General features: G+C 43.6%; 1 protein-coding gene across 1 annotated transcript; it reads right to left on the bottom strand.

The window, feature by feature from the left end:
• Window positions 1–15,380: 15,380 nt before the first annotated feature.
• LOC310800862 (centrosomal protein cep57l1-like) lies at window positions 15,381–24,158 on the bottom strand (the record flags this gene model as incomplete). The annotated part of the gene is made up of 11 exons (XM_083664756.1): window positions 24,041–24,158; window positions 23,615–23,783; window positions 23,232–23,399; window positions 22,956–23,077; window positions 22,375–22,452; window positions 21,423–21,515; window positions 21,248–21,322; window positions 20,177–20,439; window positions 19,791–19,935; window positions 19,445–19,514; window positions 15,381–15,499 (listed from the first exon to the last, which is right to left on the bottom strand). The coding sequence occupies exons 1-11, from the start codon at window positions 24,059–24,061 to the stop codon at window positions 15,381–15,383; spliced, it is 1,323 nt and encodes a 440-aa protein (XP_083520882.1). The 5' UTR covers window positions 24,062–24,158.
• Window positions 24,159–25,118: the final 960 nt, after the last annotated feature.

The following is a 25,118-nucleotide window of genomic DNA, read 5'->3' as shown; positions in this document are numbered from 1 at the left end:
ATCAACAACTTTTACGTCTTCTATATCACTATTGGAGCAAGAGAATGTGTATAATCTATTTTACCGACCACTAAGTGGCGACAGTTCTCTCCAGACAGAGACAGAGACAAAGCCACAGCCACGGGACCCGTGGACCAAAAGCAGCCGCCTCCCGCGGAAATGGCTTGGCGATTTTACAGTCAGAAACGAACGAGCCTCATTCTCATACTGTAGGCGGGGACGCTTCGCGCTGCTGCGGTGGGGGGTTCCAGAAATGGACTGGGTGAGCAGCATAAAGCCTAGAGTCGCACGGGGGTTCATCGGGGCTCTCAAACCCAAGAGACAGTGAGACCTATCCACACTCGCTGCCAGGGAGAGTCGCTGCTCAAACTCCCAGCAGCAGAGCACTGCGCAGCACAGACGGAGGGAGGAGTTTGGAGACACACACACACCCTCTCTCTCTCTCTCAGAGAGAGAGAGAGAGAGAGAGAGAGAGAGAGAGAGAGAGAGAGAGAGAGAGAGAGAGAGAGAGAGAGAGAGAGAGAGAGAGAGAGAGAGAGAGAGAGAGAGAGAGAGAGAGAGAGAGAGAGAGAGAGAGAGAGAGAGAGAGAGAGAGAGAGAGAGAACAGAGTGGGAGACAAGGGCACCCATAATCACAGGCACGTGAGGTGGTTCTAAAAATCCATTTATCTCCAAACTCTGAAAATCTCTGAAACCATGCTGTACTCAACGGCTAATATCTACATAACTACTAACTCTGCAAACTAACTCTTTTAGACAGAGAAAGCACACATTCTATTAGTTATTTTTAGATGATTGGTGTTCACGAATTCTTAACAGAAAATAATCCTCGGCTCTTGTAAAATGAGCCAGAATCCTCAAAAAAAAACCTGGCACAACTTACCTACAGGATTGAAAAAATGGCTGGCACTCAATGTGTTAAGGGAATTTATCAAAATTAGCATCCCTAGTAGTGCCGCATTTGGTGTGAACTGCTGCTACTGTGATGTGTGTGTGTGTGTGTGTGTGTGTGTGTGTGTGTGTGTGTGTGTGTGTGTGTGTGTGTGTGTGTGTGTGTGTGTGTGTGTGTGTGTGTGTGTGAGAGAGAGAGAGATTTTTGGCTCCAGGGTGCGCGTGGACAGAGATCGAGCTGGCTGAGAAGATGAAGGTGGACAGGATCCTCAAGCACGGCATCAACTGTTTCATCAACAGGTGCACAACACACACACACCAACAGGTACACACCAGGTTCGGAAATTAAGTGTGGTTCGGGGCAAAATGCCCACAAAAAAATAGAGGCGACATTCAATATGAATAAACTTTGAGGAAACGAGCGCGTAAACAGAGGAGCAGTGAGCCACTCTGCCTCTGTCTGGGTGCAGCGGGGCTGTTTGCTGTAGGCACCGTCATATCATTCACAGCGGGGCGGGGCCTCAGGGCTCTGACTGGCCGGTTGAACTCCCAGAGAATAACTAACGGGCACACACACTAGCCAATAGGAGTGTAGACACTATACAGTATGAGACACAATATAGTCGTTGCTGATGCGAGCATCAATGCAGAATGCTACAGGACAGGACTGTATAGATTAGGGTTGTCAAAAGTATCGATAGTATTGAAAAGTATCCATACTGAAAATGTAAATGGATACAATACTCATTTGCAACAGTTTTGATACTATCAGAGCTTTCTTTTAATGAAGAATCACTGATTTTCACCTCCCTATCATTGGTGGGTATCTGTTGCTTCAACAAGCTAAACATGTTGTGATATCTAGAGCAGGAGGAATCTGCTGTCTTAAGTTCAAAGTTTGATCAGGCCTAGATTATGGAAAAGTGTGCGTCTGTCCATCTGTCTAACTTTATTTTTATGCCTCTTGATGTGTCATCATCCCCCCTTCCCGTGGTATCAAATGGTATCAAGTATCGATATTTTCCTGGGTATCGGACGGTATTGAAGTCTAGTATCGTGACATCCCTAGGATACGGCATGCTGCGACGCACCGTCTGGCGTCTGCATGCTCAGCCAGCAGCTGCTTTATATCACAACATAACACCTTTACTGCAATCAGGCCGTATGGCAAAAGATCAATCAACTGATGTTGTTGACTGATGGAAGAGGACGTTGAACTGTAACAATCAAATGTTAGTATTAGGCCTAATATGATTGTAATACATGTTATTTGGATTGGTATGTTGATATACAGAATGGGTTTTTGTGTGCCATACCAAGTACATTACATAACATGCCAGACAATCAAGTGATGTTGAGAATGAGATGATAGGAAATGAAGATATTTTTTTATAAACTGATTGTTTATTAACTTTTATTAACTATTATTATTTTTTAAATAAGAGTCATTGAATATTGGTCTCGAGTGCAAAATAGATGAACGGATTTTCCTCATTTGATCAAATTGCCCTGGAAATGATCCAAAATGCCACTGAAACATTTCCTACGCGTGCGCACACACACACACACACACACACACACACACACACACACACACACACCACACACACACGCACACACACACACACACCACACACACACACACACACACACACACACACACACACACGCACACGCACACACCACACACACCACACCTCACTCCCGTTCTTGGCTTCCATGGCAACGGCCATGGGAAATGATGCTATGACAGTTCATAATGTACCTTGCCATGTGACCATCTCCTATAGGGAGAAAACGTGTAAAATATGTGTATACATTTTTTTTGTAGCTAGTGTAGTGCTGAAGGTATTTTCAGCACTGCATTTTATTTTGACACGTAGAACGACAGTGTCAATTGTCCTAAAGTACTATGTCATTTTGATGCAGAAAGTTTCTTAACATATCAATGACAGTCTCTGTCAACTGACTTCTGTGTTACTTCAAGTGGATGATGTTAATTTGACATTGAAAGTGATGATAACCCTTTACGACCAGTGGGAACAAACCATTATGACCATTATTAGGTATCCTATGCATGGATGGCAGAGCTCAGTCTACAGACTGAGTTCAGTCAGTTTAAACTCTTAATATAATTGATGCAACTGTGCTTTACTCTTATTGTCATTGACTCTGTATTTCCTTTACATTCATGTTGAGAGTAGCAGAGGACTTTGAAATTGATGCATTTAAAAGAATCACAATTGTGCATAAAAAATCACCAGAATGCAGTAAACGTCACTCAAAATGTCACAATTTCATTCATAAAACCCACATTGACAGAGTGTATGACTGTTTTTGGTCATGGGTTTCATACACTTTCTGTAATAAAACATCTAAAAGCTAAGATCTGCTCAGGTGGTGACCCCGCTCTAATGTGTGTCAGTTTAGGGTCCTTGACGTGAAAATGTTTGAGAACCACTGATGTAGAGAGTGAAGAGGAAGGTTTAGGGAGCAGTTACCTGGGGTCACCTGCAGGCCAGTACACACACACACACACACACACACACACACACACACACACACACACACACACACACACACACACACACACACACACACACACACACACAGAGCCCTCCCTGCTCACCCCCCTTCCTCTCTCTACAGACAGCTGATCTATAACTACCCGGAGCAGCTGTTCGCTGCGGCTGGGGTCATGACCATCGAACACGCAGACTTCCCCGGCGTGGAGCGCCTCGCTCTGGTCACCGGTATGACCACACACACACACCACACATATACATATATGCACACACACCACACATAAGCCACTTCTTAACTCATTGAGTGCCAGCCACTTTTGGAGAACGGACGCTCCCAGTGCCAGAGTTTCAGAGCGTTTTCAGTGATTTCTCGAGGTCCACAGAATATTGGGTGATATTACTATGTAAACACAGAACACGCACAAAGAACGATGAGACTCTCTTCTATCATCTGCAAAAAGAAGTTTAATGATACCATTTTCCGTTCTTTAGTTATGAGTCGGAGAAGATGGGCTGTTTTGAGCAAAAAGACACATTTCAAATTAGAAGCTGAGATATTCCGCCTTTTGTGAAATGCAGCATTTCAAGCACATTCACTGAGTCTGAAGCTAATATTTTCTGATGTAGTGACGTGGTGTAGTTGTGTGGTGCCCTGCGTGCCCCACCCCCCTCTCCCCCCCTCAGCTGCAAACTCCTCCCCACACTAACACACAGCCTCACGCACCCAGTCTATTTTCGGAGCGCTCCGTTTTTGTGCGCCGGCTCCCAGCGCGACACGGAAATGCCAAACCGGACTCCAGGGAAAGGTTTGGCCCTTCGGCGTCGGGTGCTGCCTTTCTGGCGGTTAATCGTGTATAGAAACTATACAGCAGAGGCAGAGGGGCTCAGTTGTGTGCGCGGATTGACTGCTGTTCGCAGCCAGCCTCAGCTGCAGACAGCAATCTATATGGCTCTGACTGCAGCATGAGCGGTTTCTCTTTGATCACGGGGATTTTTCCTGCTGTGGTCTACGTCTAGCGCCTCCTGGCTGCCCAGCTGCATTATGGGACGATGCAAGGGCGAGACCTGGTCTACGTCTAGCGCCCCCTGGCTGCTCAGCTGCATTATGACGACGCGGGGCCGAGACCTGGTCTACGTCTAGCGCCCCCTGGCCTGGAGTCTGGGGTCTAATTTTCCCAACTGTGCTTAGGATCCCTACTGAGGATGAACTAAAAGAATGACTAACCTATCCAGTGACTGCGCGCACACCTGCAATGCAATTTCCCTGTTCAATTGATAATCAGGCTCATTTATATGCATCATGTGGTTAATTGGCATTGACCATTTATGGTTGGATTGGGGCGGATCCACATGTGGAATGTGATTCCACAGTTGGACTGTGATTGGTTGGTTACGGGGAAATTGCCTGCAGCAGGTGTTCGCACTGTCAGAATTTAGTTGACTTAAATTATTGGCCTAAGTTGTCTTGTTTACTTTATAACTGTCATTATATCTTTTACAACATTACTTTATGCGTGGGATACCTTTGCTGACCTTTTGACACTAGATTGTGAAACAGATTGATGGCGTGGACAGTCAGTCACTGGACAAGTTAGTCATAGTTTTAGTTGGGATTCTAGGCACATATTGCTAAATGAGACCCCTGGAGGGGCAGGGGGTTGTTGTGGTACAGCATTTGAAACCTAGCACATAGGAGAGCACGTCTTGAGGAGGCATCACTACATCTTAGGCTTTCAGAACACTGCAGCAGATGGTCACATCAACAGAGCGTTATGTAGAGACCAGTGTGCTCTCAGAGAATACAGAGACTATCAGGGTGCTCTCTTTGACAACTTATGGCAAAGCCCCCTTAAGCCTTTATTTATTGAAGAAAGTGTAACTGGTGATGCTAGTTTAGAGATGCTGTTTGAGTCTGGGGGTTTTGTTGTTGGAATGTTGCTTTTATCTGAAATGGTTTTAATTTATATTTGAATACGTCTGTTCCAATGGGGATTTAGTGAGGCGACTTGTAGACTATTGCAGGGATAAATTACTCTAATTATTCGTTGCTGTGCCTTTTGATCTTAGGCTGTCTTTCACCAAATATAAGAGGTTTAATAATAATCAGACTATTACACAATGAGAATAGATGTAGTTGATTGGACTAGGTTTTTATTGTTTATTTTTCTAATTTATACCTAAAAATGTATTTATAAATGAAGTTGTACACAGCTGATGTAAATATTTCTCTTCCCTGTCACTCAGCAGATGTCTCCCTCTCTCTATAGGGCAGGCCCTGTCCTCTCTCCGCTGCTTCTGCCATTCCTTCTCTGTAGATATTTGTTATGTGCTTTCTCTCACATCTAGCCAAGCCAGAAACCTACATTACTTCTTCACAGGACTAACAGATCACATCTAGCCAAGCCAGAAACCTACATTACTTCTTTACAGGACTAACAGATCACATCTAGCCAAGCCAGAAACCTACATTACTTCTTCACAGGACTAACAGATCACATCTAGCCAAGCCAGAAACCTACAACACATCTTCACAGGACTAACAGATCACATCTAGCCACCCAGAAACCTACATTACTTCTTCACAGGACTAACAGATCACATCTAGCCAAGCCAGAAACCTACAACACATCTTCACAGGACTAACAGATCACATCTAGCCACCCAGAAACCTACATTACTTCTTTACAGGACTAACAGATCACATCTAGCCACCCAGAAACCTACATTACTTCTTCACAGGACTAACAGATCACATCTAGCCACCCAGAAACCTACATTACTTCTTTACAGGACTAACAGATCACATCTAGCCAAGCCAGAAACCTACAACACATCTTCACAGGACTAACAGATCACATCTAGCCACCCAGAAACCTACATTACTTCTTTACAGGACTAACAGATCACATCTAGCCACCCAGAAACCTACATTACTTCTTCACAGGACTAACAGATCACATCTAGCCACCCAGAAACCTACATTACTTCTTTACAGGACTAACAGATCACATCTAGCCAAGCCAGAAACCTACAACACATCTTCACAGGACTAACAGATCACATCTAGCCAAGCCAGAAACCTACATTACTTCTTCACAGGACTAACAGATCACATCTAGCCAAGCCAGAAACCTACATTACTTCTTTACAGGACTAACAGATCACATCTAGCCAAGCCAGAAACCTACAACACGTCTTCACAGGACTAACAGATCACATCTAGCCAAGCCAGAAACCTACATTACTTCTTTACAGGACTAACAGATCACATCTAGCCAAGCCAGAAACCTACATTACTTCTTTACAGGACTAACAGATCACATCTAGCCAAGCCAGAAACCTACAACACGTCTTCACAGGACTAACAGATCACATCTAGCCAAGCCAGAAACCTACAACACATCTTCACAGGACTAACAGATCACATCTAGCCAAGCCAGAAACCTACATTACTTCTTTACAGGACTAACAGATCACATCTAGCCAAGCCAGAAACCTACATTACTTCTTCACAGGACTAACAGATCACATCTAGCCAAGCCAGAAACCTACATTACTTCTTTACAGGACTAACAGATCACATCTAGCCACCCAGAAACCTACATTACTTCTTCACAGGACTAACAGATCACATCTAGCCAAGCCAGAAACCTACATTACTTCTTTACAGGACTAACAGATCACATCTAGCCACCCAGAAACCTACATTACTTCTTCACAGGACTAACAGATCACATCTAGCCAAGCCAGAAACCTACATTACTTCTTCACAGGACTAACAGATCACATCTAGCCAAGCCAGAAACCTACATTACTTCTTCACAGGACTAACAGATCACATCTAGCCACCCAGAAACCTACATTACTTCTTCACAGGACTAACAGATCACATCTAGCCAAGCCAGAAACCTACATTACTACTTCACAGGACTAACAGATCACATCTAGCCGAGCCAGAAACCTACATTACTTCTTCACAGGACTAACAGATCACATCTAGCCAAGCCAGAAACCTACATTACTTCTTTACAGGACTAACAGATCACATCTAGCCAAGCCAGAAACCTACATTACTTCTTCACAGGACTAACAGATCACATCTAGCCAAGCCAGAAACCTACAACACATCTTCACAGGACTAACAGATCACATCTAGCCACCCAGAAACCTACAACACATCTTCACAGGACTAACAGATCACATCTAGCCAAGCCAGAAACCTACATTACTTCTTCACAGGACTAACAGATCACATCTAGCCACCCAGAAACCTACATTACTTCTTCACAGGACTAACAGATCACATCTAGCCAAGCCAGAAACCTACATTACTTCTTTACAGGACTAACAGATCACATCTAGCCAAGCCAGAAACCTACAACACATCTTCACAGGACTAACAGATCACATCTAGCCAAGCCAGAAACCTACAACACATCTTCACAGGACTAACAGATCACATCTAGCCAAGCCAGAAACCTACATTACTTCTTCACAGGACTAACAGATCACATCTAGCCAAGCCAGAAACCTACATTACTTCTTCACAGGACTAACAGATCACATCTAGCCAAGCCAGAAACCTACATTACTTCTTCACAGGACTAACAGATCACATCTAGCCAAGCCAGAAACCTACATTACTTCTTCACAGGACTAACAGATCACATCTAGCCAAGCCAGAAACCTACATTACTACTTCACAGGACTAACAGATCACATCTAGCCAAGCCAGAAACCTACATTACTTCTTCACAGGACTAACAGATCACATCTAGCCAAGCCAGAAACCTACAACACGTCTTCACAGGACTAACAGATCACATCTAGCCAAGCCAGAAACCTACAACACATCTTCACAGGACTAACAGATCACATCTAGCCAAGCCAGAAACCTACAACACGTCTTCACAGGACTAACAGATCACATCTAGCCAAGCCAGAAACCTACAACACGTCTTCACAGGACTAACAGATCACATCTAGCCAAGCCAGAAACCTACATTACTTCTTTACAGGACTAACAGATCACATCTAGTTAAGCCAGAAACCTACATTACTTCTTCACAGGACTAACAGATCACATCTAGCCAAGCCAGAAACCTACATTACTTCTTCACAGGACTAACAGATCACATCTAGCCGAGCCAGAAACCTACATTACTTCTTCACAGGACTAACAGATCACATCTAGCCAAGCCAGAAACCTACAACACATCTTCACAGGACTAACAGATCACATCTTGCCAAGCCAGAAACCTACAACACGTCTTCACAGGACTAACAGATCACATCTAGCCAAGCCAGAAACCTACATTACTTCTTCACAGGACTAACAGATCACATCTAGCCAAGCCAGAAACCTACATTACTTCTTTACAGGACTAACAGATCACATCTAGCCAAGCCAGAAACCTACATTACTTCTTCACAGGACTAACAGATCACATCTAGCCAAGCCAGAAACCTACAACACATCTTCACAGGACTAACAGATCACATCTAGCCAAGCCAGAAACCTACATTACTTCTTCACAGGACTAACAGATCACATCTAGCCAAGCCAGAAACCTACATTACTTCTTTACAGGACTAACAGATCACATCTAGCCAAGCCAGAAACCTACATTACTTCTTTACAGGACTAACAGATCACATCTAGCCAAGCCAGAAACCTACATTACTTCTTCACAGGACTAACAGATCACATCTAGCCAAGCCAGAAACCTACATTACTTCTTCACAGGACTAACAGATCACATCTAGCCAAGCCAGAAACCTACATTACTTCTTTACAGGACTAACAGATCACATCTAGCCACCCATAAACCTACATTACTTCTTCACAGGACTAACAGATCACATCTAGCCAAGCCAGAAACCTACAACACGTCTTCACAGGACTAACAGATCACATCTAGCCAAGCCAGAAACCTACAACACGTCTTCACAGGACTAACAGATCACATCTAGCCAAGCCAGAAACCTACATTACTTCTTCACAGGACTAACAGATCACATCTAGCCAAGCCAGAAACCTACATTACTTCTTTACAGGACTAACAGATCACATCTAGCCACCCAGAAACCTACATTACTTCTTTACAGGACTAACAGATCACATCTAGCCAAGCCAGAAACCTACAACACGTCTTCACTGGACTAACAGATCACATCTAGCCAAGCCAGAAACCTACAACACGTCTTCACAGGACTAACAGATCACATCTAGCCAAGCCAGAAACCTACATTACTTCTTCACAGGACTAACAGATCACATCTAGCCAAGCCAGAAACCTACATTACTTCTTTACAGGACTAACAGATCACATCTAGCCAAGCCAGAAACCTACATTACTTCTTTACAGGACTAACAGATCACATCTAGCCAAGCCAGAAACCTACATTACTTCTTTACAGGACTAACAGATCACATCTTGCCAAGCCAGAAACCTACAACACGTCTTCACAGGACTAACAGATCACATCTAGCCAAGCCAGAAACCTACATTACTTCTTCACAGGACTAACAGATCACATCTAGCCAAGCCAGAAACCTACATTACTTCTTCACAGGACTAACAGATCACATCTAGCCAAGCCAGAAACCTACATTACTTATTCACAGGACTAACAGATCACATCTAGCCAAGCCAGAAACCTACATTACTTCTTTACAGGACTAACAGATCACATCTAGCCAAGCCAGAAACCTACATTACTTCTTCACAGGACTAACAGATCACATCTAGCCAAGCCAGAAACCTACAACACATCTTCACAGGACTGTACAGATGGAGCTGGTGGCTTCTTTACAACTCTCCTTATTTCATTGTCATCCCAACTTCATGCTCGCCTCTCAACCAAACTACTATATATAGTGACTATATAGTTGTGTTCCTACATGTGGCAGCCCTACATGACATAAACACCCTGCGATTAGGCTTCTAGTCCTGACCAGCCAAGCTTACATTGCAATGACCCGCGGAGGCTTTAGCATGCTAGTGATTAGCTCAAACTCCCTTTCCTTCTGTTATTTTTGGACCTGTTCTTCTTAGGGATGGGGGAGAGTACTCGGGTACTCGAGTACTCGTTTGTAACGAGAGTACTCAAGTACCGTTTCCGCTGTCCGGGTACTCGCCCCACCCCCCTCCCCTATAAAAATGGCCGATCTAACGTTAACAGCGTCTGGCGAATCGCCAGCAACACAGACGTCCATGTATATTAACGCAATCTATATTCAGCAGATGTAAAATAAACAAGATTTGATTGCAGTTGTTTTCCGTTCATGGCCAATTTATATATAGATGTGCAAGCAAAGATGTTAACGTTAGATGTTTTTTACTCGGACGGACCACTTTGACTAACGGACCCCTGACAGTAACTTTGTTTACCATAGCCAAACGTTCCGTGTTTCACCACGGGCGGGGACCATCACTCGGATGTTGGTGGTTTTTGCGGTTAACGTTAGCGAACATTATTACTGTTTGCAGTTATCATGTTTGCAGTTATCACTTTTTGGCAGAACACCAGAGTTTTTAATAAGTGGATTTACTTAACAGTGATCAAGAAGCAGTATGGAATGATTACCGACATGTATTGGGAATTACTTTTACTGAGGTAGGCTAACGGCTAACACCGGATCACCTTATCACAGTCAATCTGTAAAAACTAAAAAGTGCACCAGGCAGCGCTTTTTCCATGCAAAATTGGTAATGTGTGTGAAGTTGCTGTGAACAGCCCCATACAAAGCAGATCACCCCTGCTCTCATCACAGGCATTTGGCGAATGCTAATGGTAACTGCTTAACATAGCCAAACTTAGGATCTTTCATGTGTGTGTGTCGTTCCCCCGGGGGGGGGGGGGGGGGGGGAGTACTCGAGTACTCGAGTACTCTTTCATAACAGAAGGAGAGTACTCGAGTATTTAAATCCCTTACAATGCCCATCCCTAGTTCTTCTCTTCCTGTGGCTTCCATCTTTGGAGAAACTGTGTTGTGTTGTGCCTCTGCACTGAGAAAAGAAAGACTGGAGTGATGCTCTGTCACATACGTGATCATATCGTGTCTGCTTGTACCTTGTGTTTAGAACGCTCTCTGAATGTAGTTGCGTAATACAGTGACCACTGGTGTTGTGCACTGCTTTTGTGTCATGTAAAGGTGAGATCATTGTATTGTTGTGTAGGCTACATGTTGTGCTCTGGGAGGATGGGTACAGGGAAGAGGGGGATCAATAAAGAATGTAAAGAACAACACCTGTTTTACATGCACACTAAGCGTGTTAGGAGTAGGTCTACCAGCTATGCATCACACCACTCACCATGTGTTATGAGTAGGCATAGGCTATGCATTTCATCACTACATGCAAGTCTTTGCTTATGGTTAATTACTTAGTTGGCAACTATTAATTTGAGTAATTAAAAAAGGGCAAAATTCTCTGACTCCAGATTCTTAAATGTGAATATTTTCTGGTCTCTTTAGGGCCTACTCCTCTGTGACAGTAAACTGGTCTCTTTACTCCTCTGTGACAGTAAACTGGTCTCTTTACTCCTCTGTGACAGTAAACTGAATATCTTTGGTTTGTGGACACTGATCGACATTTGGCACAATTGTTTCTAGCTGCTCAGCATCAGTGAGGTGGGAGTTTGACACATTGCTTTGTTCAGCATGTGGTTATTATCTGACTGGAACTAGTACTCACTATGCCTAGTGTTTATAAATGACTGATAACATTTATATATAATGATTCCTATCAAAATATCAATCAGTATAAAAACGCGAATCTTTTGACATGCAGACAATTTGACTCTACGTGGATATATAGGCTACACCTGGATGTATTATTTGGAATCATTCAAGAGTGCCTGCTCTATAGATAGCCTACCAATCAATGAGAAATTGCATAAAGCAGAGAACTGCAAATGAAAGTCAAACAGCATTTTTTCTATCAATGCAACATATTGACAAGAATCCATTTCAAGTAGGAGATAATAGACAATAAGTGCCATATAAATGTTTCCTCTTCATACACACATCAACAATAATTGTGTTAAGTTAACACGTTCACTGCCATTGACGTATTAATACGTCAAAAATAATCCAACGGTTGACTGCCAATGACGTATTAATACGTCAAAAAAATGAATTTTTTTTTTTTGACCCTTTTACATCTCTTATATAATTATTGGAGCCACCGAACGTTTACAACCCATTCCACCGAGCCACTAAGTGGCGACAGTGCCCTCCTGACTAGAGGAAGGCAAGCAAAAAGCAGCCATTCTCATGAAAATGGATGGGGGAAAACGCTTTCGTTTTCGCGCTGATTGCTGGCGATGCGGGATTGCAAATTTGCATAATAGATTACAGGTGGAACACACTTTGAAACACGCAGCATAAATATGACCAGAATCGCAAAAGCTTCTCTCAACCAAAACTCCAAGAAGCGAGCGAGTCCATCCAGACTTCCTCAAACAGCGGCCGCGCAGACAGGCACAGGACAGCAGCAAAGCAGTGAGACTGGTGACAAGCTTGTGACGGCCGCTGCAGCCAAGAAGAACGCCCACGGAGGGAGGAGTTGGAAGCAACTCTCTCTCTCTCTCTCTCTCTCTCTCTCTCTCTCTCTCTCTCCCTCTCCCCCTCTCACTAGGATTAAACCTAGTGCGTCTCCGGGAGAGAGAGAGGGAGGGAGAGCGAGAGGGAGAGAGAGAGAGAGAGAGAGAGAGAGAGGGAGGGAGAGCGAGAGGGAGGGAGAGAGAGAGAGAGAGAGAGAGCGAGAGGGGGAGGGAGAGAGAGAGAGAGAGACAAAAATGAATGGTTAAAGTGACTGTTCTATCGAATTTCACAAAAAGCCGTTTATCTCTGAATAATTTTTCTGACGCTGAAACCATGCTGTATTCAACTGCTAATGCTTACATAACTACTAACTCTACAAACTAACTCTTTTAGACAGAGAAAGCACACATTCTATTAGTTCTTTTGAGATATTGTGTGTTCACAAAGCAGAAAAGAATCCTCGGGTCTTGAAAGATGAGCCAGAATCCTCAAAAAAACCCTCTGGCAGAAGCTAACTACAGTAAAAAAAACCGTCTGGCAGTGAATGTGTTAAGTAGCCTGTGTTATTCAGAATCATTTCGAAATGATTCCTGCTCCTCGATTCGTCCAATCAAAGTGGACGTTGGAGGCTCCTCGATTCGTGCAATCAAAGTGGACCTTGGTGGATGCGCGTCCAATCACATTAGCAGGATGATGCCGCATTTGAGTTCTGGACTTCATCAGGAACAGCAGCAGACAGCTAGCCTGGTAAACCGCCCGTCACGTGAACTCACATTTCATTTGGTTCTCCGTGACGGTCTGGACCCGCACAGGCAGTTTAAGATGATTGGTCGAGCCATGCCGGGCCGATGAATCAGCGGCGGCCGTAGGCGGGCAGGCTCGTCTGGGCAAGTAGTGGGTACATGGTCTTTGTAGTTCTTTTCACTCGTCAACATCGCGGAAGTGACAGGCAGTCTGAATGAAATTGAATGTAATGTTCCCAATTCTATGTATTAAATTCTAAAAAACGACCCTCAACATTTGGGAAGGCTAAGCCACACAACTAGTTCGTTATAATCTACCTAAATGCTTCGAAGGTGACTTTACGACCGCGAGGACTCAATCAATGAATACCACGGAGATCATCCACAGGCACCTTCCGCGATCTGATTGGTTGAAGTTAACACCCACCAGCGGTGATAGACAGATGGGTCATCCAATCACCTGCCAAGTAGCTTGGACAAAGTGCCCGCCTCCGTCAGCGGGTCTGGTGACTTCAAACCCAGATCGACTGGTTTAGTGAAACCTATGTGGAGCTATACCGTCCATCTGGCAGCGTCAGGTTAGCAGACAGCAGCAACTAGCAAGACTCACTCAAAACACCCAAAGTCATACGCTTTTCAGTGCAATTTACGTGCTAGTAACGAACTACTCGACTATGGGGAAAGGAAAGGTAAGACATGTTTATTTACATTTAACCGTCATATTGTGGTCCCTTGCCATGCAGCAGCCACCTGTTTCACCTCTTCTGCAGGTCAAATTGACGTTAACGCGAGCACAGCCGGAGTAGCACAGATGCGTCGTTGAAATCCTTGTGAATTTGAGGGGGAAATCGAATGTTTTTCAAAACATGGGTCATTAAGAAGGCTGCGTTTCCCAAAAGCTTCTTAGCGCTAAGATGATCTTTCGTTAAGAAGGTTTTGTAAGAAGGGTCTGGGGCATTCTTAACACCTTCTTAATGACGAAACACTGGCAGATCCAGCCGCGTCAGGCAAAAGGAGATACTTGTGCCCACTGTTCCTCTTGTGTTTTTCCCTTTTTCCTTTCTTTCATGCACCCTTTAGTGTTTAAAATTGGGGAACACTTGAAAATCTCCCCTGTATGTATGGTTACTTGTGTTTTAAATGTTTTACCGTAGGCTATATTCCTCTAATCAGAATGGATTCCTTTTATAATAAGAATCTTGTGGATTTATATAGCACCTTTCACAGAACCCAAGGTCGCTTAAATTCTGGAGTGTTTCTCTGTTTTGTTGTATGCTGTGTATATAAAGCAATTTGAACTGCAGTCCATGTCTGAAATAAATAATGTTTAATAGAAGAAGTTCTTGTTTAACATGACCATGATTAGGTTATTCTACAACAGTGTTTCTCAACCACTGGGTCGTGGCCCACTGGTGGGCTCAGAGTGCCATCTAGTGGGCCGCAGAGGACCTCTCACATCGAGAAGGTGGACAGCTCCACTTAAGATGCTTCGTAAGAGCCTTCTTTAGCGATGTGTTAAGAAGGCTGTTAAGAAGGAGTTTGGGAAACACTTCTTTGGAGCCTTCTTAACTCCTTAAGAAGCTTCTTAACACCTTAAGAAGCTTCTTAACTCTTAAGAAGCTTCTTTGTTGGGAAACAGCCAATGGCTGAGTTTCCCAACAAAGAAGTTTCTTAAGGAGTGTTATCAGAGATGTGACAGTGTGACAGTGTGACAGTGTTGTCAGAGATGGACACCTCCCTGTCCTTCTCCTTTTGACTCAGTTTACAAAAAGGCCCAGCAGCACCTCCACCTGCTGAGGAAGCTCAGGGCTTTTAACGTCAGCAGGGACATTTTAACCCTGGTTTACAGATCACTCATCCAATCCATTCTCACCTTCAATAACACATCCTGGTACAACTCCCTCACCGTCAAATACAAAACCAAACTCTCCCGTATAGCCAATCAGGCAAGCAAAATCATCGGTTCACCCCAAACTCCCCTGTCTGAAATATACAAGCGGTCATTAATCAGGAAAGCCACACAAATCACACAGGACCCCTCTCACCCCCTCCCTCCACCAATCATTTCAGCTACTTCCATCAGGCCGCCGTTACACAATTCCACACATACAAAAAATCATTTATCCCATCTGCAACCACCGCCCTGAACATTTTAAAATAGGCACATTGTTTTTGTTTGTTTTTAAACCACGACATTTTAGCTTCTTAAACCATAACACTTGTTTTATTATTATTTTTAAATGACTGGACTTTTTAAATAGGCACTACATTTTTTAAACACTGCTTTGTCTGATGTTTTTATTGTATGTATTAATGTATGTGTGTTGAGTAAAGATTTGAGATACAAGTGTAATTATTAGGTTATTACATTAAAAGTAAGGAAATATATTCTGAAGTTGATGTGATTTTTGACATTTTCAATAGTATTGTCAATGGGTTTTAAAAGATCTTGCGATATGGGGGCCATGGCCAAAGGCTAATGCTATTTGGGGGGCGTTGGCATTGAAAAGTTTGGGAGCCCCTGACAGTAGCCTACCTATTAAGCTTACATATGTCAGTATGTCTTTTTCCAGTCAAAACAGAGTTGTGTGACCATATAAGGGAATAAAACATTTTGAAAGCAGGGTTTGGTGCTTTTATCACTGAAACAAACGGTATCACAACCAATTCATCCAAAGTGATTAGTGGACAGCCACACCCACCTGTGTGTGTGTATGTGTATGTGGGGGGGGGGGGGGTGTCTGCAACCGATGATCTGAAAAAGAAAATGTGCACATCAAAATCATACAGTAACCCACTCTTGAGAGCAAAGATTTGAAATAGAAGGCATGCAGGACACATGTAATCCTGGTGCAACGGAGGCCTCCCCACACACTGCTGGTGGTACCACCGCCTACACACAGAACATTCAATAACATAACTCATTTAGACAGTGTGTTTAATGACCAGGCTCTTTTACAAAGCAGCTAAATGTTTTACCTAATCACCATGGTGACTCTCTCCAGTCTCAACCTCCCCCCACGCATGACATAGCTCTGCCATTGCATCTGATCAAAACATGTCAGTTAAACTTACAGTGTAGTCAATAGTTAGGCCTACATGTATGATAAAACTGTTTGACACCTACCTGAATTATGACCCTATTACGGCCCTCAGTTCTTTAAGATACATAGCCTTTAACAACAGCAAATAGTTGGGTTCTTAAATGTGTATGGTACGTGGTAAATATAGTTGCCAACATTTGAACAAAAGTGCACTTACTATCAAAGTCCAGTGGTGGTGTTTGCAGACAGCTCCAATGAGTATCTCATAGTCTGATATATTCTACAAGCAGTCACTGCACTGCTCCTCCTTCAGACTTTTTCTCTCTCTCATTTAGAACATAATAGGACACAAACTCCATTGAGATTGGTTTTGTTGCAATTAGTGAGAGGTTGACCCCGATTTAGTGGTAAAATGCCTGACCATGAAGACACTTCAGATTCACAGACACAGACAAGTGTATTGCACCCTCCTCTGGGAATAACATGCAATTACACCTCTAAATGACAGATTTAGTGGCCCTACTTTTCATATGGGTTACACCAGTCCCTCTGCTGGTCTGTCTCATCTAATGTGACTCCTACCTCCATTTGGCCAGTTACAGGTGTATACTTTTCCCAACCAAGTTTAGATGAAACCACGCCCCCAACTCATTTGATTGGTTCCTGAAGACCTGCACAGAACAGCTTTGTGGGGTTCTACAGCACCTCTTCAACCTTAGGGCCTGTGTCCACCTGGCGTCTTTTCCTCAGGTCCAGCGTCTATTTTCAATTGTTTCCAATGGGAGGAGAGCGTATGCGAGCGCACACGGACGTGTAGAGAAAGTGCAGAGCGCCCAGCGTCTTTTTTCGGCGTTTTTGTGCGCCGACTCCCAGCGCTTCCAGCTGAAAATATTTTAACTTTTCAGAAAGACGCTGGTGTCGGCTGCTCCTTTTCTGCTAACTAATCATATGGAAAAACTATCGCAACAGAGACAGAACGGCTCAATTGTGGGAGCAGATCGGCTAGACACTTAATATTTCTGGTGAGTGTTGTGCTTACTGCTTTTAATAGCGTAGCCTACCTGTGTTGTTAGCTTGCTAGCTGTCAGCTATCAAGCTGAACTAACGTTACTTGCAGACTGCTTCCTTGTATATTGTGCGCTGGGATCAGCGTTCCCCAGCGCACTCCCAGCTTTTAACGTCGGAAAAAGAAGCTAGGTGGACACAGGCCCCTAGCCTGAGCCAGGAGAAGGTTCCGGTGCTGTGGAAGACATCTTGCCTTGTTCCGGTTCCTTTAGCCTACCTCTCTCATCTTCCCTCCTCTCCTCTCACATCTCTCTCCAGTGTTGAATGCCAACACACACCTCCATCTCCTTGCTGCCTGAAATCATTTGAGCTGACCTGACACACAGAGTAGGCTAAGTATCATTTTAAATGTAAAATATTGTCCAGTGTCCAATAGTTACTGTAACAAGGAATTCATGTCTAATTCATCGCTTACTAATTGCTTGTAAATGCTGAAAGTTACACAACCCTATTTATCGATAACAGAGGTTATTTTTTTTTTTATTCCAGACCTGGGAAATACTCAAATCAAATTCCATAGTTTTCCATACTTGCGTATGAATACAAGAGTAAAATCAGATCAAACAAAGCAATTGTATTTATATAGAAAGAACCATACACAAGCTAATTCAAAATGCTTTACAAGGGCATAAAAATAGTGACATTGATTGAATGTATAAGCATTAAAAGCCAAAAGGAAATGTACATTATAAAAACTAAACCAGACAAAAATAGTACAATATATCAATAAAATAAAAGTTGTTACATGTTACATGTACAGGTCAGTGAAGTGCTAACCCTAACCCTAACCATGTGTGGCTGCTTTATGCAGATTAGGATGGTGTCAGAGCCCATCCCCGCATCTCTCAATAAATCAAACAAACTCTCTTAGTCTCTTAATATCCAAGAAGCTCGTTTTTCCTCTTTTCTTATACGACACCTTTCATACAGGTTAGTGTAGTTCAAAGTGCTTCACGTATGACTGACAAGACATACGACAGAAAAAAATAGATCAAACAAATTAAAAAGACAAAACAAAGAAATACATTCTTAGTCCAAAGCCAGGCTGAAGAGGTAGGTTTTAAGTTTTGGTTTTAAGGATATTAAACACTTTCCAGCAGCTCTCAGATCCTCAGAATAAATGTGAATGGTTGGCAAGCATGTGTGTTGCTATTCTGCACACGTGAACGGACACGTGTGCATGTTCAAGTCCCTGTGAAATGGCATGGACAGTGTGATTTGCTTGTGTGTGGTCGTATTTCTGAATGAAACAATTCCAGCAGTTTTTGTGTACATTACAATTAGACCAGATCAGTTTGCCAATATCTGATATTTGTATTTTATTACCTCCTCCACTGAGTTCCAAAGGGGGAGGTTGTTTGTCTGTCTGTTTGTCAGCAGGATATCTCAAAAAGTTACGAAAGGACTTGCACGAAACTTAACTGACCATCCACCTGGTCAGTTATTAATGGATGGAGGGGTGTATTACAGGGAGGGGGGGGGGGGGGGGGGGTTGACATCACACCACACAATTGTCTGTCTCGACCATTAGGCCACCTAACTGACATAAACATTATATACGTGTCCAAAATAATGTCAGCTGCTGCTTAGCACACACAGGGGAGGGGGCGCATGTCCTGAAGTCACTCGCCCTCTTGGTCTTGGGCTCCTTGCTGTGTGCTTGCTGCTTCTCAGTGCTCTGGGTCCATTTGTGGAGCTGTGGGAGGGAGACGAGGGAGAAGGTCAAAAAGCTGTCAGTCTTCAGATGCGCGGGCGCGCGCGCACACACACACACACACACACACACACACACGCTTCACTCCTATTAACACAACCAGGCATGCTGCAATATGCAAAGCAAGAACATGTTGAAATCTCTTTTGTTTTGGTGTACAGTACAAGACTTTATCACAAACCACAAAGATGGCCACTGATAATGCAGAGTGAGGTAGGTGATGGCTTATTGAGTTGTACTGAGCAGCATGGTGCATACCGTCTCCTGGTGTTCGCAGAGCTTAGTGATCTGAGTCGCCTTCTCCTCCATCTTGTTGACCAACGCCTCCAGGTATCTCTTCAGGTCCTCTCTGACCTCCCGATCATGTGTTGCATCTATCTGATGCATTAGCTCCTGGTGCTCACTGACACACACACACACACACACACACACACACACAGTCGGTCTATGCAGTGACATAACACAGAAATGCAGCAAAACAATAATCTCCCTTTAGAAATGAATGATAGTTGTATGTAAAAATAAAATAAAAGCTAGAGAAGGAAAGTAAACCCCTAAAGACTTCAATCCCTCTGAGGAGTCATTGCATTATCCACCTATCAATGCCATGCACAAGCTCCCAGGGAAGAGTTGCTTTTACTCACCACCTCATCTGTCCTAGCTCGCCCTGCAGAGCCAAAAGCAGGTCGGACAGACAGCCCAGTGACGGAGCTGCGTGCTCAGGCCCACTGCCAGGCTTATGAGGAGCGGCGGGGGATGGAGAGAAGTCCCTGCCGAGGCTTTTCCTAGTCCCGCCCGCGGACCTGTGCAGGGAGCGCACTCGCTCGCACAGCTGCGGCTGGTGGTGCTTCAACATGTGAAGGATGCTCTGGACGTTGGCGTGGACCGAATGGCTCGGACCAGTCGACTACGAGAGGAGCAAGAGAGAAAGCACAGAAAACAACTGAGTCTCACCCGATGACGCATCATGGAGGCCATTTACACCTGGCATTAACATGCGTTTTCTGCCATCAGATTGCAATCAGATTGTATTTTATCACTTCAGCCTGATTCCATTTACACCTGGCACTAACATGCGTTTTGGGTGAACAGATTGCAATCCGATTGCTCTCCAGCTCGAACGTCATCACGCGCGCGCCCCTGAACGTGTGCATGCATGTTTCATACATGCACAGGGAAATAGAGGTTATTGTTAAGCTCAAATGCACAGTGAACGTCCCCTTCACCTGGACAAAACGATGGCCGATCACGCAGCACTGCATCTATTTCTTTATCTGTTTATTGACAATGACACTGGGTCCGAGACACACACACATACATACGTTTTCCGTGCATGTCATTGGCTGTAACCACCTGTGTTGCGTTCAGGTAACATCCTAAATTACCATGTTATACAATTGAGAGCATAATTTCTCTTTTATATGAAAGGAAAATGAGGGGGAAAGGGTTCGAACCCTTTCTCCCTCATTTTCCGCTCCTTTTCCAAAGGAGAAGTGTTGATATACAAGAGAAATTATGCTCTCAATTGTATAACCGGAGGTGGTTTGGCCGATCAGATTGCAATCCTTCTTCAATGCGTTTTGGGGGTGTTTACACCTGTACTTTCAAGTGATAAAATACAATCGGATTGCAATCTGATGGCAGAAAACGCATGTTAATGCCAGGTGTAAATGGCCTCCTGTTGTAGAGTCAGAGCATCAGTACTACTGACTTACCGTTCCTACAACAAACGGCATTCGCTTCTCCTTTGGGCAGCTTGGTGATACTGGTTCACGCTGTCTAGAGGGTCTCTGAGAATAGAACATGGTTGTTATCACTACTAGATCCAAACAATTCTCTTTCTCAACTGAATAAGTGCAGTTAATTAGCTTTAAGCAGTGAGCAAAGTACCCTGGAGGTTGTTTTCCTTTTCTTCTTTGGTTTGATCTGTTCAGTAGCTGGGGGGCACAGCTGAAGGTTCATGTCCACCTCCCTCAGCATCAGCTGTGAACATGGCAAGATCAGCAGGGTTACAGTCACAAAGAAACAGCGTTTTGATTGTGTCTCTTTTCTCTCATTTCATGGATTTACAGTTGAAATAGGATGTTGGGGCAAGACTAAATGCAAGGAGGGACTGTTCACAAGTGGGGGGTTTGGGCCAGAACAAAGATGGAAAGTGACTCAGGAAAACTGGATGCGAGCCTGCATTAGAGCAATAGGGTCATCATCACCCCTGTTATTGGAGTCGTGGTGGACAACACCTTTGGACTACAGGAATCAGAGGAAGAAGAATGGAAAGAAGATTTTCTCTGGTGTGTAATTCCAATAAAAGCCAGTCATACAAAAATGATTGGTTGATAGTTTGATGTATGTCTACCAGAGGTGGAAAGAGTACTGACAGTGACGAATCCTACTCAAGTACAAGTATTGTTACTTTAGTGAAAATTAACTGTACAAGTACTGTACGAGTAAAAGTACTAAGTACATTTTAATTTACTTATTTACTCGGTGTGCTGTACATTTGTACAAGTACTCAAGTAGAAAATGTATTATTAAAATGACCAAAGTAAGAGTAAAACTATAGCATTATAAAAATACCAAATCTTCAAGTACTTCACTTTCCACCCGATGCCCATGAAGTAGCCACTAAAAACCCACCATTTTCCATGAAATACTAGTAATGGTGTTTACATATCAAAATTAAAGACAATATTTTTTGTACAGTATGTGTGTGGAATTGTTTCCAACAGGTTTATATGGGGAATTATCTAATAAGGGGAAAGTCATTTTTCAAGTCATTCTTGATCCAGAAATGTATAGTGAAAGGTGTGTGTGTGTGTGTGTGTGTGTGTTTTGGACTGACCTCATCTGCCTTCTCCTGCACACGCTGACGCTTCTGCTCTTCTCTCAGTCGTTTCTGCTCCAGAACAGCAAGTTTCGTCTGAGAGGAACACAATTGTGTTGTGATATTCATATCATGAAATACAGGGCTTTATTCAACTCTCATTCTGTGGTGATTATCTGATAGACTCACTAATGCATTGGGGGGGGGGGGGGGGGGGGGTTACCTTTGTCAGATTTTGTCTTTTACTCAATTTCAGAGCCTCTCTTTGAAGTTTGTCCAGCTTCTCATGCTGAGGTGGGATGTTTGAGTCAAAGGAAAGAGAGAGATTGTATGGCTGGTTAGTAACAAGCTCTCTTGTCTTCTGACATCCAGCAATCCCACAAGGGCCTAAGGATATGTGGATTTGTTAATTTTATTTAAAAGATAGTCAAATGATTTGCCAAGCAACTGAGCAAGGATTTAACTTTCTGGCCAAGTGCAAAATGTGAAAATTTTATACTGAAGAATGAAGATCGTTTATCACAATTTATGATCAACTTTGAAGGTGAGATTTAAGATGAATTCCTGCCTTGCAGTTTTGCCAGAATGTTACAGGCTACCTGTTTCTCCATCAGAGCCTTCTTCTCCTTCTTCTCAGCATTCTCCACCATCTTCATGTAGTCCAGCTGCTTCTCAAGGGTGTGGCAGCGAGCTTGTGCAGACTGCAGCTGTGAGCGCAGTTCTGTTATCACAAGCACAGACATGCATATTAAAAAATACACACACACACACACACACACACACACACACACACAGAAAGGAAATCTCAAGAAACTGGTTAAAAATATGTAGATGGCATCGGAGCACAGTGAAGTGCCGTGGCCTCTGTCAGTTACCTTTCAGGTTGGAGTTGTCTGTCTCAGGCAGGTTGAGCAGTGATTGGCTGTGGGGAGCAGCAGATGCAGCAGCCTTGGAGAACTGCTGGACGTTCCTCTCTGCTTGCTTGCTTTCCAACTCCAGCCGCCTGACCTTCTCCTGAAGGGTCTTCACTGCATCAATGACAGCTGAAGAGGAGAGACATGCTGATGAGTTAGATGGCCTGAACAGATATAGACAGTTGGCACTACACCATAACATCGTCATCGTCATCGTCATCATCATCATCATCATCAACATCAACAACAACAACATTTTTATTTTATAGCACACTTTAAAATACAACGGAATCTCATTGTGCTCAAATGTAAACATAAACATAGCCTTAAGTGTTAAGCCATACCTTTGCTGTCAACATTAGCTTTAGGTGTGGTCCGAGACACCCAAAGACTGGTCTGCTGTAGATTGGGAAGCTGTCCAGGGGTCTTCTCTAGTCTTGGTACTGACAGTATCCTCTCTGGAAGCTCGCAGTAGCTCCCAATGCAACTGTTCTTAGAGGGCGAGTCTAAAATCTGCACGTAGAAGGAAGCAATTTACAAACAACTGTATGTAACATACATACATACATACATACATGCATACATACATACTGGAACAACTGCATAACGTTGTCGTTTGCATCGATGTGTGTGTTTGCATTGATGTGTGCAACAACGACGCTGATTTATCGAAAACAAGCGCATCGTGCATAGAAAACAAACTAGCGAGCTAATGTTAGCCACATTAGCAGCTTGTAACGTAGCTGCCTTGCATGAGAACGTTAACCCACCTGATTTAAGTAATTCTCCATACTGCTCGTCTCAGCTTTCCAGTTGATCTGTCAGTCACCGCACAACAGGGTCCCGAGCAGCATAGATGCCGAGCAGGTCCCGAGTTTTAAAATGTCCCTCCTTTTCCGCCCTCACTCAGGTGGTTCCGGTTCTTCTTCTTCTTCTAGCGTTTTATGGCGGTTGGCAAACAGCTTTTGGTGCATTACCGCCACCTACTGATTTTCATTTTAGTTTCCACATACCGTAGTGGCCTCCGTTCACAAGTGATTTTGTCACCCTGCCTGGTTCCGGCCTAGAGCCCGCCCTAGACAGGAAGTAACAGCGGAAATAGCTCGCTAACTTGACAATTAGACACAACGAATCAGAAAATAAAACGGCAAACAAAACAAAAGATGGACGTACCGAACGAAGTTTTTGAAGAACTTCTTGTAGAAACATTGCGGATTCACAATCTCACAGAAGCTTTACTTTTCAAACAAATTGCCAGTTGATGGAATAGTTATAACGCTAGTTGTCTCTGTGTCCGCTGTTATCGATAATGAAATGGAGGATCGAGTACAACAGTTGAAGCATCTTTGCTGCCTGTGCTGGAAAAGACATGGACATTGATGATAAGATTTCACATGGCGAGTACTCCATTGTCTTTGGCTCTCCAGAAACCTTCCTCGGCAGTGACTAGAAATGTGCTAACGCTACTATACAACTTGTGTTGTTGTTCTTTTCAGGCTCTAACGCTAGCTGCGTAACCTCGCTGCGTCAAGCTAACGGCAACAAAGACGTTTTTTGGCGCACTCATTTCCGGTGTTCCGACCTACTTCTTCTTCTTTTGAGTTGTGTGGCAGTTGGCATCCAAGTGTTGCATTACCGCCCCCACTGGCCAACTTGAATGCATATTAAGGAGAGAGAAAAAAGACCTTCACGTCATGCGACACTATTTGGATCTCACCTCACCTGCAATTACTGCTCATGGCCATAGGTGATGTCAGGAGAGCTGCCAGTAGCCTATGTAGGCTACTTGTTTGTTCCTTCAGAAGACCAGACCTGATCAAAATAAAGGTGTGCTTGGAGAGTTAATGT

This window comes from Poromitra crassiceps (assembly GCF_964638095.1).
Source record: "Poromitra crassiceps genome assembly, contig: HAP1_SCAFFOLD_129, whole genome shotgun sequence".
NCBI classification, from domain to species: domain Eukaryota; kingdom Metazoa; phylum Chordata; class Actinopteri; order Beryciformes; family Melamphaidae; genus Poromitra; species Poromitra crassiceps.
This window is presented reverse-complemented; position numbering and strand designations above follow the sequence as displayed.